The sequence below is a fragment of the Notamacropus eugenii genome, chromosome 5, assembly GCF_028372415.1.
Source record: "Notamacropus eugenii isolate mMacEug1 chromosome 5, mMacEug1.pri_v2, whole genome shotgun sequence".
NCBI lineage: Eukaryota > Metazoa > Chordata > Mammalia > Diprotodontia > Macropodidae > Notamacropus > Notamacropus eugenii.
In genome coordinates, this window is record NC_092876.1 from 124,474,055 (window position 1) to 124,495,190 (window position 21,136).

The following is a 21,136-nucleotide window of genomic DNA, read 5'->3' on the forward strand; positions in this document are numbered from 1 at the left end:
GGAATATTCCACAAATGCTAACCTGGGGAATATGCAGGTTTCAAGAGGTACTTAAATCAGTCACCCTTGGAATTGTACTGGCAGACTAACAAAAAAACCCTATAGCACAGGACTCTGGGAATATGGCCTGTGACTCAGTTTATTTTTTTCTAAAATGAGGTGGCCATACTACACGATCTACACTTGCTAGTGTATCATCTTTTACTAGCTTCAGTTTGTTCCCCTGGAAATTGGGGATAATCTAAAAATAGAGTTATTGTGAGGGTCTTAATATGATAGATTAGAGCTTCAAAGGGTCTTCAAAGTCATTGAGTCCAACCCCTCCCCCTCATTTTACAGGAAAGGGAGCTGAGGTCTAGAGACCTTACATGACTTACCAAGAGTCACATGGGTAGCAAGTGGCAGAATTAGAATTCAAGGTCAGGTCCTCTGACTCCTAATCTGAAGTAGTTCTCTCTCTTGGTTCCCTTAATAAGGAAAACAAATAAGATAACATATATAAAGCTCCCTTCCATCGCTGACATTCTGCGTGCTAAGTTCCCTTTCAGATAGAGTATTCCATGGGCTAAGATCCCTTCTAACCTATTCCTAATAGGCCTGGGAGGTAAATGGGGTGGTTATCATTCATTCAGCAAGCAGTTTTTTAAACACTTGCTATGTACCAATAGCAGTGGTCAGCACTGGGGAAAAGGAAAGTATAGAAAAAACAGCCCTCACTGCCCTTCCCTGTCCCCCAGAGAGCATCCCTGTAGTAGCAGAGGATGCTAAGACAGGGTCACAGGTAACCATGGGGGACAATTTTGTGTGATAAGCACATCAGAGATGCACCAGATAGCATATGTTGTGAGAATCTCCATCTGCTTTCCACGGTAGTCCTGATATATCCGTCCACAGGTCAGTATTTCTATGCTCAGTTTCCCAGTGTTGAATGGAGACCAAATGGGGTGAAGTAGCTTGCCCACAGTCACTGAGCTGAGAAATAGTGGAATCAGAGTTCAAAGCCACATTAGGAACTTCCAAGGCCAACAACTACCCTTCTCTCCCCCGTTGCTTCTCAGAGAGGAGAATCCTTTATTCATGCCCCTTCCTCTTGATACTGACCATCCTCACCCAGCCTTTGCTCTTCATCTCCTTCCTAGGGTTGTTTTCTGGAGATGGCAAACATAAGAACAGATCTGCATGTAGCACTTTAAGGTTGGCATAGCACACCCATCCATCAGTCCACATGTATTGAACTTGGTATCCAAATCTTACAATAACCCTGTGAGGTAGGTACTACAGGGATTTTTGTTGTCATGATTTTACAGATGAAGCGATGGAGACATGTGAATTTACTAGCTTATGGTTAAGCAAAAGAATCTAACGTCAAGTCTTCCTGACTCCAAATAAAAATAAAAATAATAATAATATTTGGCATTTACAAAACACTTTAAAACTCGTAAAGCACTTTAAAAGTTTTACCTCATCTTATTCTCATGGCAACCTCAGGAGATAAGTGCCATTATCATCCTCATTTTACAGATGAGGAAACTGAAGCAGAGAGAAGTGGAGTGACTTGCCCAGGGTTACACAGTCAGTAAGTATCTGTGGCAGTTTTGAACTCAGGTCTTCCTAAAATATGCCACATTGCTTCTTTAGTTAAGAAGTTATTGAATGAATGAATGAATGAATGAGGATAAATCTATTAATAAGCACTTAGCTTATGTATTGGACATTGTAGATGTAAATACCAGTACCATAAGACCATCATGGAACTTACAGTCTAATAGGCAGAGTGATACGGAGTACCTACTATGCTTTACTTTACTGCATTAGAACACAAAACTGTCTAAGACTCAAACCCTCTACTCAAGCAGCCAGTGGTCTGCTTGGGGAAGCAAAGATAAATCTGAAACAATTAGAGAACAGTAGGTAGTAGTCACTAAAGGAAGAGAGACCTTCATTCCATCATGTCTTCCCATGAGACAATCTCTTGACCACCCATCTCATTATCCTGTCGTTTCTCTGGGTGTCTTGGCCTGTTCAGTGGCAAGGTTCATGCAGATTCTTCACACTCAAAGAGTACAGAGAGGATGCCATCATAGCCAACTCTCTAGGAGCTGCCTATGAAACATGAAATCCTACAGAAAATCATATGTAAAAGCATAACAATATCTCGCCTTTATTTAACATTTTAAAGTCTGCTGAGTGCTTCCCTTGCAGCTGTCCTGTGAAGCACATCATCCAAGAATTATAATATCCCCATTTTATACAGGAGGAAACTGAGGCTACCTAGAGTATTTAGCCCTGAGAGGGACTTCAAAAATTATCCAGTCCAGGAGTTCTTAACCTAAGCTTGTAGACGGAATGCAAGAGGGTCCATGAATCTGACACAGAAAATAGTTACATCTTTATTTAAATATAACTGGTTTCTTTTGCCATCTTTTGTATTTTATTTATAATTCTGGAGGGCAGCTAGGTGGCATAGTGGATAGAGCACCAGCCTTGGAAGCAGGAGGACCTGAGTTCAAATTCTAACTTACTAGCTGTGTGACCTTGGGCAAGTTACTTAACCTGAATTGCATCTCAAAAAATAATAACGGTAATAAGAATAATTCTGAAAAGGGGTTCACTTGATTGCCAAAGACATCCATGGCACAAAATAGGTGGAGAACCCCAGCCTCTCGCCTCTTATTTCACAAGTGAAAAACACTAAGTCCCTGGAATGTTATTCAACTTTCTGAGATGACCTGGTTGGAAGGAGCAGAGGTGGGCTTTTAACCTGATTCCAGTCACCTTCCTAACAAGCAGTAAAGCCAGGATTCCGACTGCCTTTTAAAGTTTCTCAATGTCATTCTGTGTGCCCTCAGCCCTGAGAGGTACAGAATAGTTTCACCAGATCTAACATTTGAGCACCAAATTCCGAATCATTAAAAGATTCAACCGAGGAGAAATGCGGCCCCGTCTCTGCCTTCCCTCCTCATGAATTTTAGAAACAATTTCCATCTGCATTAGCTCTCTTCAAGTTGTGGGGCTCTCTCTTGGCTGTCGGCCTTGTGTCTCCACCAGGTCAAGTTCAGGGCATCTTCACAAGTGGAAGTGATTTGATGGGAAAATTATGCAGATCTCCTTCCCATATGGGAGCAGTGACTCCTTCTCCTACCAACGTTTTTAATGAACAGGATGGTGAAAATAAGTCCAGACGAATTAAAACATTGCCTTAATAGACCACGGACTTCATAAGTGCTTGTGGGGTGATTAGCGTCTGCTGTGAAGAAGTAGGAAGACTTTTTTTTTTTTGTATATCCTGCAGTGTTCATTTAGCCAGGAGGCTCAGCCTCCCTACTTTCCTGTCACCCTTACCCCTACAGTCAATGAATGTGCTGAAGCCCCTTACCTGTTACTGCAGCATGGTATGGTGGAGAGTCTAAACTGACAGTCAGCCTGGGTTTGGATCCTACCTCAGACATTCACTAAATGTGTGATCTGGGCAATTTAGAATTGTTGTGAGGGTCACAGAAACATAGCTTTAGCTCTAGAAGGGTTCTTTGTTGTTGTTCAATGTTTCACTTGTATCTGACTCTTCATGGCTCCATTTTGGATTTTCTTTTTTTTTTTTTGAAATAGTTTTTTAAATTTATTTTTAGATTTCAACATTCATTTCCACAAAATTTTGAGTTCCAAATTTTCTCCTCATCTCTCCCCTCCCCCATAGCATAACCCCTTGCATTCTGATTACCCCTTCCCTCAATGTGCCCTCCCTTCTATCACATCCCACCCTTCTCTTATCCCCATCTTCTCTCTTTCCTTGTAGGGCAAGATAAATTTCTATACCCCATTACCCTTATTTCTTATTTCTCAGTTATATGCAATAACAATTCTCAACATTCATTTCTAGTACTTTGAATTCCAACTTCTCTCCCTCCCTCCCTCCCCACCCATCCCCACTGTGAAGGCAAGCAATTCAATACAGGCTATATATGTGTCATTTTGCAAAAGACTTCCATAATAGTCTGCAAAAGACTTCCATAATAGTCCATTTGGGGTTTTCTTGCCAAAGATACTGGAGTGATTTTGTCATTTTCTTCTCCAATTCATTTTACAGATGAGGAAACTGAGGCAAACAAGAGTTAAGTAACTTTCTCAGGGTCACCTTAGAGGTTATTAAACCCAAGCCCCACCCCTTTTACAGACAAAGAAACCAAGTCCCAGAAAAATGAATAATTTGTCCAAGATCACACAGGTAGAGATAGGATTCATAGCCAGTTCCTCTGGTTCCTAATCCCATGCCCTTTCCACCATATTACACTGCCTCCCTAGTAAGGGAGTTCAGAGGAGATAATGTATATAAAGCATTTTGCAGACTCTGTACTATACACATGAGAGGTATTATTAATATTCAGATCCTAGACTTGGGGTTGAAAGGGGCCTAAGAGCTCATTGCCAGCTTATATGTGTGCAGGTACAGTATCCTTGACAAGTCTAGCTATCTCTAGGGGAACTCACTGTCTCCTAAAGAAGTCTGTTCCTTTTGGGGACACTTCTGAGGGTCTGAAAGTTCTTTCTTCTGTTAAACCACGATGCCTCACTGGAATTTTTGCGCATTGGGCCTAATGTATCACTCCAATCATGTCCCTGCCTAGTTCAAAATCCTATAAGGTCAGTTTCAAATTCCTTATATTGGCATTCAAGTCTATCCACAGTCTGATACTACCTACCTTCTCAGCCATATTTGAAATATTCTAGACCTCCCTCTTCCATGAAGTTTTCCATCCTCCCAGATCTCGGCTAGATATATGTGTGTTCTTTCCCTTCTTAGAGTCCTCAGAGCAATTTCCTACCCACTTGTTACTTCACTCCCTTGAATTAACATTATTTGTCTTAATCATCTGTATTCCCAACATTCTAGATAGAGCCTTATATATAATTAAGGAATATTGCTGAAAGATCTGCTGGCCATGGAGGCTCCTGCCTTTGCATATAACAATCAACGATATCTGTGAATGAATGAAAAATATCTATTAAGCATTTATTGTAAGCCAGGCATAGTGCTGAGCACTGAGGATACAAATTGAAAAAGCAAGACAGTGGCTTCCCTCCAGAAGCTTGTATACTATTAGCAGGAGATCGTGCATATACTGTAGTAGTGGCCAGTGAGGGATATTTGGGTCAAGGAAAGCATGGAAGGGCTAAGTGGAATCTTAGAACAATGGTGTCATTGTCTAATCTTTGTTCCCAGGCTAGATGTGGAATGTAAAAGGAGTTGGGGGCTATATAGAGAATGAAGATGGTCACATGGTCTCATTAGATCTTCTTAACTGTTCTGTGAAATGACTACCATAGACATTTTTTTCATCCCCATTTTACAGATGAACAGACTAAAGCTCAGAGAGGTCATATAACATACCCAGCTATTTAGTGTCAGAAGGAAAATTTCCATATGGTTTAGGCAGTAAATTGGCCAGATGTGTTGAGTCTCACTCTCTGAGTCTTTCCAGAGGACTCTTCAAGGCCCTTCTGTATACCCTTAGGTTACATTAATTACAGTCACAACTTGAGGGTGAGAACATTATGCCTTTTTTCCCCTTGTGTTGTTTTTCTTTCCTTGAAAGTGGAAAAATTCATCTGGCTCCCAGATCAGAAGCAAACTTGTCAAGTCTGTGGTTTAAAAAAATAAAAAAACTTCAAAGTTCTTGTGAAGTCCTGAGTTAAATTCATGCAGCGAATGCATGGTCAACAGACAGCCTGGTCCACCTGCTTTCAACATTCTTCTGCCACCATGGTTTTGATAATGATTTTGAAAATATTTACAGAGGAAATCCAGCTAAGGAGCCCTCATGTTTTAAGAAAAGGGGTTTTTATCTTTTGGCCAAAAAAAAAAAAAGACAGCTACATCAAGATCTATAAGAATGTGGCCCTACAGTGGGGAAATCCTACACTTATGAAAGTCATAACTTACATTTGTGTAACATAGATATTGTTATCAGGTTTTATGTAGGATACTTGGGTTTAGAACTGTGAGGAACCCTAGAGGTCATTCTTTTCAAACCCTCATCTTGCAGGTGGGGAAACGGAGGCCCACAAAAGTAGTACTTTAATGCAGGAGATACAAATGAAGTAAAACAATCAAGATAGCTTCTACTTTCCAAGAGTTTACATTTTAATAAGGGAAGAGAACACATAAATGGGACCTAGAAATGACAGAGAAGAGGGATAGAAAGGTACCCTAGTTGGGGCAAAGCTGTAGATGAGGAAATGGAGAATCAGTTCGGACAAGGGTGAAGGAATCTCAAGAAATAATGGTCCTCAATTTTAATACACTTAACTCTTAGCAATACAAGAATCTAAGACAATTCCAAAGGACTTGAGATGGAAAATGCTATCCACATCCAGAGAAAGAACCATGGAGTCTGAATGCAGATATGGTAGCATACAATTTTCTCAATTTTTTTTTATTTCTTCTTTCATGTGGTTTTTCTCTGTGGTTCTAATTCTTCTTTACAACATGATTAATGTGGAAATATGTTTAAAAAAAAATATTGGTCCAGGGTAGGAAGTGTCCAAATAGCAGAGAGGACTCCAAGGTGGAGGTTTCTTCAGGAGGGAAAAAGCAAACATTTAGGAGATGAAGAATTGTACAGAATGAGTCAAATGGGGCAAATGAACATTGCACATGAGAGCATCGGTGGAGAGGCCTAGAAATTCTCCAAAAATAGTAAACTGGACATAGCATCTATGAAGAGTATGAAAATTAAAACTAGCAACCTCAATGGTATATATGAATACTCTGAATATGAATATCAAAAGAAAGTGAACCAGAGATGTTAACACTGCTTCTTACTCTGTAACTTGACTATAACTTACCTTCTCTGGGACTCATAATCCCTTTCTGTAAAACAAGGTGATACAAATAGGTGAGCTTTCTAGCACCTTCCAGTTCTAACCTTCTGTGTTCTCTATCCTAATGCAGTAAGGACACTTCTAGTTTGAACATCATACATTGGACTATTCTCTATGATTCTCTGATCCCAGGTCCCCCCCCTCTCTTCAGGTTGCTGCTTCTCCACCTAGGCAGCCAGAAAGACCCATCTGTTTAATGAAAACCAAGACCCCAACGGGGTTTGATCTTTTCTATTAGCACCCCATAAACATGAAGGCTACTCCCCATCAGACCTCAACCATTAAAGCCTGGAATAGGGGAGGGAACCCTAGCTTGTAAAGTTCTAATGTAGGGAGCAGATGTCCTCAGGGTAGTTTAATGGCTAGTGGCAAGAGGAATGCCCTGAATTAAAACGGAAAACTTAAAGAAACATTTGGATGGAAGATTCTTCTCTCTTCACTAGTAGTGTAACCAAACCATATGTGAGAATGTACCCGAAGGGTTGAATTTTGTGCTGGGATCTGGCTTGAATACAACAGTATCTCAGAACAAAAACACTGCCAGAGGTAGAAGAGGTCCCTGGGTTTCATTACAAAGGCAAAGAATGCCAACTGGCTGCTGTTTTCTGGACCTTCTAGCCCCTGGGCCGCAGTTTGGTTTCCTTCCACCACAGTCACTGCAGTTAGCAGAGGTGCAGGTTGTTGACAAGATAGACAGTTACAGATGCCTAGAATGCATTAATTTCTTTCATCTGTTTAAAGAAAGGCAAAGGAAAGCCCTTACTTACAAGGAGTTTATGGTGTAATGGGGACACCACCTGAAAATAACTCTTTGTATACTGGTTTGCATAAACAAGATAAAAACAATATACAGTAGAGATAATCAGCAGAGGGAAGGTACTAGCATTAGGGGAAGGCTTCATGAAGAAGGTGGGAGATTAGCTGAGACTTGAGGGAAGTCAGGAGTCAGAAATGAGGAAGGAGAGTATTGTAGGGATAGGGGATAGGAAGAGAAAATGCTAGGAGCCAGGACAGGCCTTGTGAGATAGGGGTAAAAAGACAGAAACAACCCCTTACTCCAGGGCAGATAAAGGGTAGAGACACAAGTAAAGACCACGTAATTTGAGTGAGAGACATAGTAAAGACCAGATCATTTGAATGAAGAATACTAGTATCTCCCTGAAAAGTCTCTCCTCCCCATCTCTGCCTTCTTCCTAGTTAAAACTCCTTTTCATTTTCATCTGTTTTTTTAAAATAGAGATCTTTGATTTCATCAAAGTGTAGGGAACTCCAAGTACAGAAACTCCTTCCAGCAATGCAGATAGCAGCTACCCAGTAACTTAACCCTTGGCTTCTTACTAAAACCTTCTCTAAAATGAAGGTTAGATTAGGTTAGCCCACCTGGGGGCAAGCAGAATCATTTGTATTTGAATTTGACTCGCCATCTTGATCATTACTTTTCCTCTCTGAACTCTTGTTTCCTTATCCACAAGATGAAGGGAGGAGACCAAAGGGCCACCAAGTTCTTTCTGTTCTCTGCTTCATGATGAAAGGTAGCTGTTTGGCAGAAAAACTAGCCTTGTTTTATTTGGTACTTCAGGGCAGGACTTAAAATAATCAGTAGAAGATATAGGGAGAAAGATTTTAGCTCTGTATAAAGAATATCCCCATAGCCACCTGTCCAACAGTGGAATGGTTTGCATCTGGAGATAGTGAACTTCTCCTTCACATGAATCCATCCATGAGTCATCATTTATTAAGCATTTATAAATCCTCTGGGTTTACCCCCCATTTATCCTGTCTGTATCTTGTTTCTACATAGTTGTTTGTATGCTGTCTCTCCTACCAGCCTGTGAGTTCCTTAAGAGCAGAGACTAGTTTGTGCCTTTTTTTCTTTAATGTTCCTGACACTCACTCAGTACAATGCCTGACAGTGAGTAGGTGCTTAATAAATGCTTGTTGACCGACTAGAATCTTTTTAAATGGCAATCTGTTAACCTGCAGTAAAGTCATTTATCCTTCATTTTGGTGATTCTGTTTTTGGGCATATATGCTGAATGGGTTAACAAAAAACCAAACCAAACAAAAGTTTGCTCTTCAAAGATTTCCTTGGTAGTAATATATGGAATTGCAAAGCTTCTGAAAACAGTGTAAATGTCCTGCTATAACATAATGTCTAAATAAATTGTGGTACATTAATGTAAGAGAATACTGTAATACAATGAAAGCTAACAAGTATGATGAATACAGAGAATCTGAAAGGACCTTTACATAATGCAGATTTGCCTAAAAAGCAGAAGCAAAGAAATGAAGACTATATTTATTGTAAGGCTACATACCAGTAGAAAGCCTCTCATAGCCTCAGATGCATAATCAAGCGCTTAGCTCAGCAGCTTTTGTTGGGAAAGGGAGTGTAAGTGGTCTCAGGACTTAAATTTATTGATTCCAGATCTAGTGCTCTTTCCATCAGGGCCTCAAGGCCACATTCAAAGTTTGGATTCAGTCAAAGGGGTGCTCTTGAGGACCAAGAGGGCCACATGTGGCCTCAAGACCCCTGCATTCGACCATACTGCCACTACACATTTTTTGCTACAACAATAATAGTATTTATATAGCACTTTAAGGTTTCCATAGCATTTGATAAATATCTCATTTGAGTTTCACAATGGCCCTGAGGGTAGGGGCTATTATTATCCCGATTTTACAGTTGAGGAAACTGAGGCAAACAAAGGCTAAGTGACTTACCCAAGGTCATATAGCTAATGTCTGAGGCCAAGTTTGAACTCAGGTCTTCCTGATTCCGGATCCAGTGCTCTATCCACTGAGCCACTCAGCTGTCTCAAAAACATCCAGTTAAGAAAACTAAGTGAAAATGTTCTTCCTAGACCAGGTAACCAAATTAAAACTGGCCCCATTTAAAGTCTCTTGAGCAGGGTTGGTTACAAGGGAACGCCAACTTTTTTGATAATAGAAAATATTCTGCCTGCAGGCTTACACCTCATTTAACAGATGTGCTATTTGCTGATGCTTTTGACACCATAAACTGCCATCCAAAGAATACCCGGAACTAGGCAAATGAATGAGCATTACCCCTTTCCCCCACTTTCTTTCCTGGAACTTGTAGATGATAATACCAGGTCTGCCCCTTGGGGCCATCCTGTGAGTCCCTATATCTAGAATGTAGTAAAGAGGAGAGGAGGAGGGGGGAAAGGGAGAGGAAGAAGGAAGAAGGAAAGAGTAAAAGGGAGAAAGGAAAAGAGAGAGAAGGAGGGGGAGAGAGAATATTGACTAAAGGAAGGAGGGAGGTCTAGCTAGAGCCTAGGTGTTCGTCTTTCTTTGTCTTAGGGGAGCCCCAAGTATTTTGACCTGTGTGTGAAAGGACAGAGGCCATTTTCAGCTCTGGAGACCCCCCCCCTCCCCTTCTTCCTTGGGCCAGGAAATGTATAATCACTTTCCTCAGGGGGCAGATCCGCAGCAGCCTTCACCTCACCTCTGAGCAAAGTAGTCTTGTGAGAAAAGAGGTCTCTCCACCTGGGAGAAATTTTTGACCTGTTCTCATTTGTGGGACTCTGTTAATTGGAGTGATATAAACAAATTTAGAGTGATTCACTCAAAGTCGTGTGAAGCATTCAAACAGGCCAAGCCTTGAATGAAGCTCAAAAACTGCACAAGCTCATTGTACCTGTGACCTGGAACAGCTGTTGATACAGTGCACACCTGCATACAGAAGAAACAAACCTTTTGGGATGCATGTCATAGAACCAGTAGGACCATGGGGCTCTAAGGCATTTAGAATATCACTCACCCCTACAGAACATTAGTTTCTGTTTCGTTTTTTGTAATCCCAGTGCTTAGGGCTTTATATATAGGCCCCACAGAAAAGGCCCTTAAGGTCTGACCTGTAGTTGGATAGGGGATTGATGCTCCAATTTCATTGCTCTAGAGAACTCCCAGATGAGGAAATTCCTTCTACTAGTGCAAGGTCAGCACCTTTACAAATTAGAGTCATTGAGGCTTTCCCAGCGTATCGAGAGGTTAAGTGACTTTCCCAGGGTGAGTCTTTTAAGGAGATGACAGAGGGGCTATTGTTATATTTCATCCTTCATTTTTTGAGGAGAATTAGTGACATCACAGAGTAATATCTTGACTCCTAGATGGATTGGACTGAAGTGAGGCAGAGTTGCACAAAGTCATCAGCCTCACTTCTCTTTTAGAATCATTGAAGGTCAGTGGCAGGGCAAAAGTCAAGACAGTTGGTGATGGGGAGAAAATATATGCACAAATAACATGTGTACACAACTAACAGAGACTATGATGAGGACGTGACAAGTGCAAAGTGCAGTGAGATTTCAGAGGAAGAGAATTCTTCTAACCCCAAGTCACAGAGCTCATGATTAACACAGCCAGTCCTAGAAAGTGGTTTACGCCTCTCCAGCCAAGGGCCTTTCTACCACCCTACTGGGTCTGGCTGTCATTTCCAGGAGGATGACCCATAGGATCACAGTTTATAGCCAGAAAGAACCTCACTGGTCACAAAGTCCAACACTCTCATTTACAGATGAGGAAACTGAGGCCCAAAGAAATCATGCCAGTGAAAACTAAAAAGATATAAGGTCTCTTTCCTTTGTTGCAGTAGCCCACTCTGGCAATGAGAGAGAGCATAAGATCCTAGAGCTTGGTAGGGATCTTAGAGGTCATCTAGACTAAAGACCTCATTTTACAGGTGAGGAAGTTGAGGAACAAGGATGTTCAATAACTTGCCCAGGGTCACATAACTTGTGTCTTAGGTAAGATCTAAACCTGAGCCCTCCTGACTCCAAATCCTGTGCACTCTCCTACTATTCCATGCTGCCTCTAATAAGATCCTCTTAACTTAAAAATAAAATTTTTATTCAATGCCCAGATAGACTGTAGGCTATCTACACCAAAATGAGTCATGTGAGCCTAAGACAGGCTTGTTTTTTATTAAAGGGTCAAAAAGAATTTTATTCAAGATAAATTAGGAGTGTCACAGAGGCATAACTCAATTTGACCAGATTTATTAAACCCTTCCTAGGTACAGAGTGCCTTGCTAAGTACTAACGTACCTTGTGTACAAGGAATCTATGAATTTGAAAGATATAACATGTGCAAAACTAAATTATGCAATAGCATAGAATATAAACCCAGCAAAGATGAAAAGTTAGGCAAAAAAGGCTGAAGAAAACTTGGGGAGGGAGAGATCACTTTCACCTTGGAGGGTTGTGTCTGGGGAAGATGTCACCTGAAGTGAGGTACTTTTAATTGAAGGGAGAACAGAATGTCAAAAGCTGATTTGTGGAAGGAAGGTATTTCATGCATGAGGAAGGGCTTGTGTGATCATGGTTGGTAGGAGAGGGTGGAACAAGAAGGTGGCCAGTAGCCCTGCTTGCCACAAAGCAGAGCAGGGGGAAGTAAGGTAGAAAAACCCAGATGAAAAGAGGAGTTTTCAGGTTTGGGTACCAAGATAAAAGAATCAAAGCAGTTCCAGATCATGGACCAGGCAAAATTTTTTGTATATTCTTAGAAGATAGTGTGATTAGTATAAGTGTGGTAGATCAGGAGATGGAGCTTAAGACTCAGCTCTGCCTTTTCCTAACCAATGTGCTCTCATCTCAGAACCTGGCTGAATCTCCCATTCCTCATCTGTAAAATGGGAATAATTCTTCTCTACTTCTCCCTCCCTTTCCCTCCTTTACCCTCTTTCAAGGACAAGGTTTAGAAAAGGAAACCCAGCAGCTAGAACCCCTGGTTAAATGTGTTACACAGACTTTGACATCACTTAACTTTATTATCAGTGAATCATCTCTGGATTGTTTCCATATAACCAATTTTTAATTAAATTTGACTTTTCCTTACATCTGTTCAAAAGGGCTTTCTCCCTTGGAACTGGCAAACCTAAAAGCTCAGTGAGCCAGACTTATCCATTTGGAAAAGAGAAAGGGGTGAGGGAAATTGAGGAGAAAGAGGGAAAGTCAGCTGCCCCTTGGATTTATATTGTCCCAGGGGATTAGTGTTAGCCACCCCAAGAGATTCCTTTCATTCCTGTAGTGCTAAGAAGTAAAGTGTGACTGCTTTTCTGGAGAGCAACGCTGTGGATGTTGGTTTTTTCTCATTTCTTCCTTCCCCCACTGTCTTCTCCCGATCCCTCTCCTCCCCACCCCCTTCCTGCCCCATCTCTTGATTGATCCCCTAGAGATCTGTGCGTCAGACTGTGGAGGCCATGGAGTCTGCGTGGGAGGCACCTGTCGCTGTGAGGATGGCTGGATGGGGTCGACCTGTGATCAGAGGGCATGTCACCCTCGCTGTAATGAGCACGGGACCTGCCGGGATGGCAAATGTGAATGCAGCCCAGGCTGGAATGGAGAACATTGCACCATTGGTACGGGGGAAAGGAAAACCACCTTAAAGGCCTTGCTAGGCTGGGGTGGGGTGGGAGGAGGCAGGGGGAGGCAGAAGAAGCATGTCGCATTGGGTTTATGTGACGTGGTGTAGCATGAATACCTCTCCTTGTGGATTTCACTTCTGACATCCTCTATTTTCATGTGGGAACTCAGCAGGAATGTCCTTTCATTGAGTGATGCCATCACCAGCTTTTTCATATTATCATCAAAAAGTTAAATCAGCAGTACATATCCCTAATTCTCCTGGCCCTTACCATCCCCAATCATGCTCTTCACCAAGGCACTGTGGTATCACAGGAAGAGCTTTGGGTCGCAGTCATCCCTGAACTTCAGTACCAGCTCAGACACTGGTTTTGTGACTCTGGGAAAACACTCTCTGTGATTTGGCTTTCTTACCTGAAAAATGGAGCTAATAATAGACACCATATGTATCTCACAGAGCGTCGTTGGGAAGACCAAATGAGATTAGGCATGTCAAGCACTTTGTGAAACAGAAATACAAGCTATTACTACTCAATCCTACTAACATTTCTGGAGCGTGTATACAGAATTCTTTCTCACCTAGGATCAGATTACAAGTTGAAGAGTTGAGGCTTCCTATTTAATTGGAAGGGGTTGGGTCTACACTAACTCAGTTCAACAAATGTAAAAGGTAAATCCTACAGATATTTCCTAAGCACTCCAGCAGGAGAAGAAAGCTGGCCTCAAAGCCAGAAAGACCTGGACTTAAGGCCTGCCTTTGACAAACACTAACTGTGCAACTGTGAAAAATGTCACTTAACGTCCGTTAGTATTTAATTGTAACTATTTCGAGTTAGCACTTATACAGTACTTTATATTTTGCAAAGTACTTTGCAAATGTTATTTCATTTTGTATTCACAACAAACAACCCTAAGAGATAGGTGCTATTGTTATCCCCATTTTAGAGTTGAAGAAACTGAGGCATGAAGTGACTGGTCCAGACATACAGATGATAAGTGTTGGAGGTATTGTTGGAATTCAGGCCTGGTGCTGCTGAATCACCTGGCTGCCTCTCAGTGCCTGTAGGCAACATTCTAGAGCTAAGTGAGCAAGCTTCACAAGTAGAGGGATCTCCCTATATCAATCAAATCACAGTTTTAAGTCCCTATCCATAACCCTAATCTGTGTCCTCTACTGTGCTAGGCATGAGGGGAGAGGGTAAGACTGATAATAACTCATATTTCAATCATGTTTTATAGTTTAGAAAGTGTTTTCTTCAAAAGCCTAAAAAGATTTTTTTTCCCTAGGTCAGAGAGTAAGGAGGCCTTGAATAAGGTCTTTTGACTATAAGGCCAGATCCTGTCTTCAAGGAATTAACAGTCTAGGCATAAGGCATGTACACAGACATTTATTGAGTACCTCTTATGTGCAGTGCCCTAGCCTACATGCTAAAGAAAATAAAAAGACAAACAGGGCTTCAGTCCTTGTCCTCTGAGAGCTAAGACAAGGATGGCCCAAGCTCAGCACCCTTCACATCCAATTACAATGGTGACCAACCTCAGGACTCACTCTGAGCTTCCAAAGTGCTGCTGAAGGCTTCTTGATAGGCACAGTAGAGGGATATATGGCACATCCAGCCTCCCATTCCACTCTGATCCCTTCCTTCATGTGCCCCACACCTACTCCTTTAACTTTCCTAGTTAGATGGAGGCACAGTTACAGAAGTATTCATTCATTTGTAAAAGCAAACAGTCATTAAGAGACAATTGAGATTGAGTGTTGTCCTGGGTGTTAGAAGGGATCTTGGAATGTAGAATGTGAGAGCTGGAAAGAACCTATGAACATTGACCGATGAAGTCAGAAGTCACCTGAGAGATTGGTGGTCAGTGGGCATTTATTAAGTACCTACTATATGCTAGCCACGAGCTAAGAGATGGGGGATAAATTTTTTCCCTTAAGGAGTCTCATCTGATAGAAAAAAAACCATAAGAACAACTATGTACAGACAAGATCTAGATGGGATAAATTGGAGATAATTAATAGAGGGAAGGCCCAAGCCTTAAAGGAAACCAGGAAAAGCTTCTCCTGGGTGGGATTTTAGATGGAACTTGAAGGAAGCCAGGAGTGAGAGATGAGGAGGGGGAATGTTAGTGAAAATGCCACCTCCCTCACTTTACTGATGAGAAAACTGAAGCCTTGAGAGGGCAAGTGATTTGTCCACAGTCTCACAGTAGAGCTGAAACTACAACCAGCTTCTCCTGCCTTCTGGTCCTGGAATCTCTATACCACACTGCCCACCTTAGGCCATTACTATTTGCTATAAAACCCACTTTCCTTATGCCTCTTCCTTTCTTGCCTTCCTGCTAGCTTCTTGCTTTGTTGAGATAGCAGCTTGGCTTGCTTTATCATCAGCAGATGAACACAAACAAAAGCACTCCTTATAGACTTAAACTGAGGTTAGGGGATGGGGAACATTTGCCTGTTTCTTGTGGGATGCTTTTTTCTTTTTCAAATCTGCCTCAGACACTTACTAGCTGTGTGACCCTGGGCAAGTCACTTAATCCTGTTTGCCTCACTTTCCTCATCTGTAAAATGAGCTAGAAAAGGAAATGGCAAACCACTTGAGTATCTTTGCCTAGAAAACCCCAAATGGGGTCATGAAGAGCTGGACACAACTGAAAAATGACCAAACAACAAAAACTATAATTAGATGGTTAGCAGGTGGGTCCAGGAGGCAGGGTATTTTAAGAACCATTCACAACTCCTCCAGTGACTCCTAAGCTGAGGTTCAGAAACAGTTATGACTGTCCATGAATGAGCCTTCTTGCTGCCATGTAGAAGGCAGCCACTGAATGACCTGATGGGTTCTTCAGTCCTAGGCGGATAATATAACACCATTGTATGAGATCTATACTGTTCAGATGTCAGAAGTACTTCCAATGACAGTTTTTTTATGTCTTTTGCCTTTTAAAGACCTGTAGGGGGAAAAAACCCTACAGCTCCTGAAACATCTGTGTTATTCCCGATAGAACCATAAGATTTAGAGAAGGAAGGGAATTTAGGCCATCTAGTTCATAATACTATCAATTTGGAACCAGGAAGGACTTTGGAAATCATCAAATGCAACTACTTAACTTTACAAAGGAGGAAACTGAGGTCCAAAGATGAAGTACCTTATCTAACATCACATAGGCAAAGAGGCAAAGTCAAGGTTCTCATCACTATACCATACTTCCTTCTCCCATCCTATTCTACTGCAGTGTGGTGTCAAAAAATACGTCTATTTCCCTCTTCTGGAATATTGGCTCTTTAGTAAGCAAAATATTGACGGAGCATCCTCTTTGGTCAGAGGACTCTTGCCTAAGCTGGTCAAGATAACAAGTTTACATAAGACCATGTCCCTGCCCTGATGGATCTTAAACTTCCTTGGCTCAGTATCGCCATACAAACATTCCATATTGCCTCTACCAATTCCAACTGTTGCATCTTGCTCTGCCCTTTGGGGTCAAGCAGAACAGAGCTTCTACATGAGACCCCCCTCATGTGTTTGTAAATAGTCTTCTTCCCTCAAGTGTCCCCTTCACTTCCTCCAAACAACCCCCTTCTTCTTCAGTTGGAGCCCAATGTGGTTTTGGATGTTAGCTGTTTTTAATCATTTGTTTAGAATTCTATTGCCCTGGTCACCAGACCATTCAAAGCTTGTGAACATCAGTCTTTAAGATGATAAAATTGTCTTTGTCTGTATTAAAGAACTAGGAAAATTCCCCAAACCCATAACATAAATGATGCTGAAGGAGATTTGTCAACAAATTGAGCTCCATTTCATGCTTCCTGTAGTTGGTTATTTTGTTTGGGGTCCCCCTCCCCATGACTCTACAAACTGGTCTAGACAACACCTGCTCTGCTTTTCTCACCCTCTGCCTTTGCTTTGATTCCCACTGCCACAGGGCTGTGGTCCTTTGAGAACCAATTCTCCTCTGAAGTCACAGATAGTGCTTTCCTCTTCTGGGCCCCTGCCTGTGACTGCTGGACAGACAGCCCCCTGAAGTTTGACCACATCACAAATACCAGAGTGATTTAACAGGATGTTGAATAGATGTTGAGCCTTAACACTGGCACAGATGAAAGGACATTGGCCTGCATTGATGTGCTGAATTTTTCCTTCATCCCCTTTCCCTGCATGGTGACTTGCTTGATTGCCAGTGACCCTCTTTTGCATCTCTGCCTCTGCCTGGCTGTATCATGTCATTTCAGGTGTAACACTCCAATGTCTTTGTGTGCAGGTAACACAAGAGGACACACGCCATAGGTACAGGCTCATCCTGGCTGCTATTGTTCATTGGTCCCACAAAAGCGTGACATTTGACAAAACAGAGTTCCTGGGGCCAGTCAGTCCCATAGTATGGAGGAGAAAGGAAATTGAGCTTCCTAGTAGGGAATGGGATTGGAGCCAGAGCTTCTGGGAGTGAGAGATGGAAGGGAAGGGAGAGGAAAGGGATCTAAGGACATTGTAGTAAAATCCATCATGGCGGGTTATATCTTAATATTATTATCCAGAGAGTCATTGTGGAGCAGTGGAAAGAGCACTGGGTTTGGAGAGCCCTGAGGCCAAATCCTGCTTCTACTTATTGTCTTTGTGACCCTTGAAAAGTTACTCCCTCCTTCTCTGGGACTGTTTCCTCATCTACAAAATGAGATAGTTGGACTAGATGAGCTCTAAGGTCCCTTCCATTTCTCAGTCCTGTGATCTTATAATACAGATCTAGACACTCTTCTGTAGGATAAATACATGAGAGAAAACCTGTTGTTTCTTGTTTTATCACACACAAGTGTGGAACTTCCTTTTATCTTTTAAAGTAGCCAAATATACTTAGTAATAACTCACTTTTAGACCTCATTTTAAGGTTTATGTGAGAGACAATTTAGATTAGCTGATAGAGAGCTTGGAACTGGGAAGAACTCTGTTCAAATTCTGCTTCTGGGTTTGTGGTCATGGGCAAGTCACTTCTCCTCTTCGTGCTCTAAGTTGATAAAGTTCTCACCAGCATTCGCAGAGGAACTCTCCTCATCCAGGGAATTCACCCATATCCTGATACCCAAAATTCTGGCCTCACAACAGCCCTCAGAAACACATAACAATAGTCATTCAATAAGCAAGGATTTATGAAGCACCTACTGTGTGACAGGTATTGGGAATTTAAAAAGTAGAAGAAGTACAATGATTGTTATCCTCATTTTACAGATGGGGAAACTAAGCCTTAGAGAAGGAAAGTGACTTGTCCAAATTCACACAGGTAGTAAACAGCAGAAACAGTCTTTGAACCCAGGTGTCTTTCCTGACCAACGCTCTTTCCATTCTTCTTCCTCCCATTTCCTAATGACACTGGGGAAGTCCATTCCTTTGAGAACCATTCTGTGTTGGTGGTGGTGGTGGTGAATTGGCCAATGTGAAGAGTTACAAATTCAAAGAGTTTGATTTCTCCCATGATACGGTATTTTATTACAGTCTCTATACTTTCCCACTGCCACAGTAAAGTGAATTTCCATCTAATGGATGTAAAAGCTGGTAAGCATCACCTTAATTCAGAGACCTCCATGGAACCTAGTAAGAGGATGGAACACTTGCTCATTTATACACAGTAATCATCTGTAAATTCAGCCCGTTAATAGCCTTCATTTCCATATTCCTTCCTAAAAAGAGTGAAAGAAGGTGAAAATCTGGGGGTGTTTTATGACTGAGTCCCAAATACAAAACCTCCTTCCTAGGGTTGATATGAAGAAAGGGGTGTGTAGGAGGAGAGAAGCTGGGTTGGAATCCCAACTCTGCTCCTTGATACCTCTGTGAATATAGGTAAGTCACTGGCCCCCTATGGGCCTCAGTTTCTTCTTCTGTAAGATGAAAGGAAGGAAGGAAACAAGCATTTCGTAAGTGCCTACTTTGTGCCTGATGCTTTGTAAATGTTATCTCAAAGTGCTTTACTGTGCAAAGGGCTTTCTAACTATTATCTCATTTTATTCTCTCAGCACCCAGGGGAGCTCGGTGCTATTATTATCCCAGTTGAGAAAATTGAGGCAGGAAGACATTAAGTGATTTATCCAGGGTTACACAGCTAGTGTCTCAGGCAGCCTTTGAATTCAGTTCTTCCTTACCACAGGTCCCATGCTCTGTGCACTATGGCATCACCTAGTTGCCTTAGATGATCGTAAGATCTCTTCTACATGCCATGATCCTCTGAGGACCTACTGTGTGCATAGTATGACTATGAGCCATAACTCCCTCCCAAAGTTGTATTAGGAAAGTACTTTGTCAGACTCATGTTTAGGAATGGGAGCAATTATTCTTCAATGTCTAGCTTTATGAGAACAAAGATGATGCTCACTGACAGCCCATCAGGCCTTTGGTTCTATGATTGTGAGCTCTCCTGTTTTGTTCTCTTGTTTTATGTTTATAAATCCAAGAATGTTCTTAGTAAATGGGGCCTCTCTGGGTAATCTTGCATTTGGCATCACTCAGGTTTATGCAGACATCAGTCCATTTCATAGGTACATGGAAAATAAAGGGATCTTTGAGCCTGTCTAGTCCAACCACTGCATTCTATCCCAGCGTTCTATTCTTTCAGATACTCAGATTAAGATTAATTAATAACCTCTACCTTCTCTGAACACAAATAGGCCTGTCTCTATCTGTGAGAAACAGCCTACCAGAAGGCAAAATGAATTGTTTTAGGCCACATCTCAAAATTGCTGGTATTGTGGAATCTATATTTAATTGTCTTTTCCAGATAATCTGCATGCCATATATATATGTTTTCTTTTTTGGTCAGAGAGAGGAGGGGCATAGAGAAAAGAGGTCAGTGGATAGAGTACTGGACCTGGAGTCAGGAGGGTCTGAGTTCAAATCTATCCTCAGATACTTCCCAGCTGTGTGATCCTGAGCAAGTCACTTCACTATGTTTGCCTCAGTTTCCTCATCTTAAAATGAGATGGAGAAGGAAATAGCAAACCTCTACCATATTTTTGCCAAGAAAACCCCAAAGGGGTCAGAGAGTCAGACATGACTGAAATACCTCAAGTACAACAACAAAACAGAAGAGAAAAGGCATGCTATGGTTAGGTTCCCATAGAAAAATCTGGAAAACACAGCCCCCCTATAGAATGAATTTGTTTCTCCTGTCTTTTTCTGGGAAACAGTCAGGACCATAATATGTAATTTATCATGAGTTAATAATTTTCTTCAAAATAATAACTAACATTTGTATGGCATTTTTCTATGCTTTAGTTATAGTCACACATAAAATTACAGAGCATTTCACATATAGTATCTCATGTGATCTCTATAACCTGCGAGATATTTAATGTGAATATCAATTGGAACCCATCTTACAGAAGAAGAAGAGGCATGATAATCTCTCCCATTAGTGTGATGCTTTAAGGTTCACAAAGTCCTGTACCCATGGCACACCTGGGGGATAGATAGTACAAGTGCTGTTTTCTCCATTTTACAGATTTAAAAAATGGAGGCTCATTCAAGTATAGTTTTTTGTCCCAGATCACTGGTAAATTGAGATTTGAACCCCAGGTTCCTGGCTCCACACTCAGCACCATTTCCACTCCACCACAGCTTCCTCGCCCAAAAATATGTTGCCTCTTTAAAAAAAAAAAAAAGAGGACCTTTGTTACCCCTCTACATTAAGTGACAGAAGATTACCATGATATATCAACTGATAGCATCTTTAAAATTCCAAACCTTGACCCCAAACTGGTGGTTATTCAAGACAGTAAAGATACTAAATTTCTTATTATATGACAAATCCCAGTCTTTAAACCAGATTGACGATAGGGAGTTGAGAACATAATGTCACTCTGATATGTCATGATTCCATGACTGAGTAAC

At 41.5% G+C, this 21,136-nt stretch overlaps 1 protein-coding gene across 6 annotated transcripts in view; it reads left to right on the forward strand.

Annotated features, from left to right (window-relative positions):
• Positions 1–21,136, forward strand: part of TENM4 (teneurin transmembrane protein 4) — a 1,206,236-nt gene that overhangs the window by 1,019,569 nt on the left and 165,531 nt on the right. For all 6 annotated transcript variants that reach the window (XM_072610720.1, XM_072610721.1, XM_072610718.1 and 3 more), the window contains one exon: positions 13,073–13,258. In XM_072610720.1, the coding sequence (XP_072466821.1) occupies positions 13,073–13,258 (186 nt within the window). The remainder of the gene's footprint in view (positions 1–13,072; positions 13,259–21,136) is intronic.